This window comes from Lactuca sativa, chromosome 1 (genome assembly GCF_002870075.4).
Source record: "Lactuca sativa cultivar Salinas chromosome 1, Lsat_Salinas_v11, whole genome shotgun sequence".
Classification (NCBI taxonomy): domain Eukaryota; kingdom Viridiplantae; phylum Streptophyta; class Magnoliopsida; order Asterales; family Asteraceae; genus Lactuca; species Lactuca sativa.
Window position 1 is genome coordinate 50,373,549 of NC_056623.2, and position 1,761 is coordinate 50,375,309.

The 1,761-nt window shown below is 49.4% G+C and overlaps 1 protein-coding gene across 1 annotated transcript; it reads right to left on the bottom strand.

Annotated features, from left to right (window-relative positions):
• Positions 1-698: 698 nt before the first annotated feature.
• On the bottom strand, positions 699-1,527 carry LOC111911953 (uncharacterized). Its single transcript, XM_023907720.1, has 3 exons — positions 1,333-1,527; positions 1,068-1,215; positions 699-997 (listed from the first exon to the last, which is right to left on the bottom strand). The coding sequence occupies exons 1-3, from the start codon at positions 1,525-1,527 to the stop codon at positions 699-701; spliced, it is 642 nt and encodes a 213-aa protein (XP_023763488.1).
• Between the last annotated feature and the right edge of the window lie 234 nt (positions 1,528-1,761).

Genomic DNA, 1,761 nt, shown 5'->3' on the forward strand with positions numbered 1-1,761 from the left:
CATGAACGTTGTTGGGGGTGTCGGTGAGCCCGAATGGCATCACCACAAACTCATAGTGCCCATACCGAGTCCTGAAAGTTGTCTTCGGTATGTCCTCATCCCGAATCCTCATCTGATGGTACCCCGATCGGAGATCAATCTTGGAAAACCAATACGCACCCTGCAGTTGATCGAACAAATCATCGATCCTCGGTAAGGGATAAGGGTTTTTCACCATTATCTTGTTCGGATCTCGATAATCAATACACATCCTGTGTGATCCGTCCTTCTTTTTCAATAACAGGATTGGTTCTCCCCCACTGAGAACTGTTCGGACGGATAAACCCTTGGTCCAGCATCACCTGAAGCTACATAGATAGCTCCTGCATCTCGGGTGGAGCTAACTGGTATGGTGCCTTGGCTATCGGAGCGGAACCAATCACCAAATCAATGTGAAACTCCACTTGCCTCTTCGGAGGCACTCCAGGTAACTCCTCAGGAAAGATATCCTGAAACTCATGTACAACCGGTACACTGCCCAAATCCGTTGAGGTCTCAACCTTCATATCCGAGATATATGCCAAAAATCCTGAACAACCCTACTGAATAAGTCTCCTAGCCATGACAGTTGAACAAAGGGTTGGCCCCTGCGAGGCCCTCTCTCCATGAATAACCAATTCTCCCCCACTTGGGGTTCGAACCCTCACTAACTAGCACTCTCAATCGATCATGGCCCCATTGGCCCCCAACCAGTCCATCTCAACGATCACCTTCAGCCCTCGCAACGGTATCAGTACTAGATCAACACGAAACCTCTCCCCAATCCCATTCAGGACACAGTCCCGATACACCCTCGCAGCTTTCACAGTGCGGTCATCCGCAATCTCAACCTCAAGCGGGGAATCCAAAGTCCTTGGCGCATCCCGTAACTTCTTGCTAAGTACAAGAGATACAAATGATCGGGTAACACCCGAGTCGAATAGAACGTGAACCGACATACCATTGACCACAAAGATCCCTAAACATGATCACATATAAACACATAACCGATATAAATCAATATCAAGCAGAAAAGATAAAACACATACCGGCCACGACGTCTGACGCTGCCCGAGCCTCCTCGGTAGTCAACTGAAATGTGTGGCTCTTCACCGCTAGAGTGTCCACCTTAGCAGGGTGGCCATCAGTGATCCTCATTGTGGCGGGCACAGGCGCCTTCACCGGTCCTCCTCCTCCCTATAACCTCAGACAATCGGCCTTTTTATAGCCAGTCTGGTTGTAGTGGAAACAAATCAAGCCCTTCTTGGGGCAATCCCTGCTCACGTAGCCCGACTGATCACACATATAACATACCGAGCCTGACGCCCGATAAACCCCACCATGCGATCTCCCACATTTTACACACCGGCCATGGCCCTGCTGGCCCCTACCAGAAGAATCCGAGGTCTTAGGTTTTTTAGCTTGACCTGCTGTTGTTTGTGCCTGCTCTGGTTTCCGCTTGGTGCAGAACTCTAACTCCATATCCCACTCACGAGCCTTCTCCACCATCTCATTCAGGGTCTTGCACCCTATAAAGCTCACAAACTCACGGATATCATCCCTCCACATGGAATGATACCTTGTCTCCTCATTTCCTCATCTTTAGCATATTGTATGATCAACAATGCTCATTCCCAAAACTTGGCGGTGATCTCCGCCACAGTCTCGGTGGTTTGGTGGAGTTCCTGGAACTCCCTTACTAGTCGTTGCACCTCAATAGGTGGTTCAAACTCTAGATCAAAG